The sequence below is a fragment of the Pteropus alecto genome, unplaced genomic scaffold (genome assembly GCF_000325575.1).
Source record: "Pteropus alecto unplaced genomic scaffold, ASM32557v1 scaffold76, whole genome shotgun sequence".
Lineage (NCBI taxonomy): Eukaryota > Metazoa > Chordata > Mammalia > Chiroptera > Pteropodidae > Pteropus > Pteropus alecto.
In genome coordinates, this window is record NW_006443138.1 from 11,225,436 (window position 1) to 11,228,181 (window position 2,746).

Here is a 2,746-nt window from a genome sequence, read left to right on the forward strand (position 1 = left end):
CTGCATCTCTTGAAATGATTCCAATTTTTTTTTGCCCTTAACATTTTTTTGTCTTAACATTGTAAACTACATCCAAGGATTTCTTTCTTTCTTTTATTTTTTCTTCTATGAAAATTGTTTTGAAAGTAATACTTGTAACTTTAATTTTTTTAATTTACTTGTGTTTTAAATTCTTCTTTGAGCAAATACAAATTTTTCTGAAATTGGTCCATTTCACTAACATTTGAAAATTATTGTAAAGAGATAGGGACATGGCGGTTCTTTAATTTTTTAAATCTTCATCATATCCTATTTTCTGTTCCATTTTGTTTATTTATTGTTTCCCTTTTTATTTTTAAACACCTTTATCAAGGTATGATTAACATACAAAAAAGCTGTACATATTCAATGTATACAACATAACCAGTGAGATTTATACTTTCATATAGATATTGGGAGTTAAGCGATGACCCGGTAATCAAGTTTTAAACTATCACTCCAGTCCTTTGATATATCCAACGTGGCCATTAGGTTTATTTTACAAATGGCTAGATTCTTGTTGGCATTTTACTTAAAATTTTTGCATTAATTTTAGAATTATCATTGGCCCGTAATTCTCCTTCTGCATTTCTGCTCATACGACTTTGACTTCAAGGTTGTAGTAACCTCATTAAAAAAAGCTGAAAGTTGGGAACATTATTCTTTTAACATTTTGTGTAACATTATTCTTTTAACAGTTTGTGTAACATTTCAATTGTTATTGTTTGAACGTCGGAGAAAAGTTTTCTGCAAAATGACTGTTCGTGTGTGTGTGTGTGTGTGTGTGTGTGTGTGTGTGTATTGGTAGATTTTAAATTACTGATTTTATTTCTTTACATATTATGTGATACACAGGTTTTGAAGAGGAAATTAGCAAATTTCTATTTTGTCCAAGTTTCAATGAAATTCTTATATTTTTATTTCTTTGCTGTTGTATTCCATTTATTTAATTCCTATGACTTTTGATTTGGCCTTTTCTCATTTCTGTTGACCAGTTTCTCTAGAAAGCCAACTTTTAGCTTTGTTGATTTCTTATTTGAGAAACAGGAGATGTAGCATAATAAATAGTTAGATGTACAGGCCTTGGAGTCAAATGTCTTAACTCACAAGGTGATTAAGAGGATTAAGTATGACACAGTGATTTGAAGTCAAAATAAAGTAAGTTTTCAAAATATTTTAGTTTTTGTTATAGTTAAGTTCCTCGTTATTTTCTATCTTTGACCCAGTTTATTTTTTTCATAGCGCAATCGCTCTCTGAGATGATACTTTTTATTAATTTTTACTTATTTATTCCATTTTAAAATTGAGGAGAGATTTTCTCCCCTTACTTTTCTCTAAAGAACTTTCTTTTCTTCTGATAACAATTATATCCAAAGGGCTAGAACCTTGCTCAATACATAGACACTGAAAAATAAATAAATAAAATTTTAAAGGACATAAATTAATTCCTAACAAATTGCAGAAACCTGTTTTCTAGAATGGTAAATATGGGGGGCGGGGCAGGGAATTTGATGGGGAGAAACACATAGAGCAAAATTTGGAAGGCTCTGGGTACCCAAAACAGCATGAAGGAATTAGGTTCTTTCAGGGACTTTACATGGTCATGGCAGAGCACCAAAAATAAAATTAACTACTGTATATAGTTTTGTCTATGTTTGGATTGAGTGCCTTCTACATAACAGGCATTCTAGAAATATTTGCAGACATGACATTGATGGCATCATACAGATATTTAAGTGCTGTGGGATTTGTGGAGGAAGCTTTCATTTTCTTAAGCTAAAATGCCAAACTAAGTTTCCTAAATTGATTACTTTATTCTAAAAGCAAGTGAATGCTTTTAATTTTATAATATTATTTTTTCTATTTTAGGAAACAAAGAACTTGATAAACCTGAAAGTATGTATAAAAATATTTCAGCTTTGATTCAATAACTTCCTCCCCTTGAAACTAATTGAGCTTTAAGTGTTGTGTTTTATCGACAGAATATCCAAACTGGACTCCACAAGGGAAAGCACCTCAGCCGGAAGCATGTAATCTATTGTGCCTAATTTATGTTCTGCTAACAATGTTTTAATTTTCATTTGTGTACGAGAGAAATTCTTAAAGATAACAATAAAGGAAATGTATGGCTAAATATAACTCATCACTTTCATTATTAAAACTTCTACATTCTTGTCTGTTATCTAAATTTAACATGTTTTTAATTCAAAAGATGTGTTGCAGTATAGAAGAAGAGTAGCATTAAAAATGTTTGTTTATTTTTTTAAATTACAATTTTACAAGTATCAAAAGAGTCCCATTTGCTAATATTTTAAATTGACATTTCAGTTACAGTAGATCTAAAGAACTAAATATTTCAGATATTAGATATTTTCTTTATATGCCAGTAGTCCCCTTTAAGAATACCACCAAGAATATTTGGAAACAGAATAACATTAAGGTAAATTTTAGATAGCACATAATGTTATATTATTGACATAATCAATATTGGGGGAAATGGATAAGAACAGATTAAACTCAAAGAAGAAAATCAATTAAATTTTAAAACTTTGAAAGGTAAAATGTATGCTCCGAAAATTAAAATTATAGCCTTTTAAAAGGTTTTGTTTCAAAATGTGCTCTGTATAAAATAACAGATAAAATATTTTAAAACTCTATTTTAAAAAGTACCTATAATATAGTTAACAACATCTCTACAAACCAAAGAATTGCTCAATTCTGGCATTTC

General features: G+C 29.1%; 1 protein-coding gene across 1 annotated transcript in view; it reads left to right on the top strand.

The window, feature by feature from the left end:
- Positions 1-1,949, top strand: part of GLIPR1L1 (GLIPR1 like 1) — an 18,089-nt gene extending 16,140 nt beyond the window's left edge. The window contains exon 5 of the mRNA XM_015598414.1: positions 1,888-1,949. Coding sequence (XP_015453900.1) covers positions 1,888-1,949 — 62 coding nt within the window. The remainder of the gene's footprint in view (positions 1-1,887) is intronic.
- The last annotated feature ends 797 nt before the right edge of the window (positions 1,950-2,746 follow it).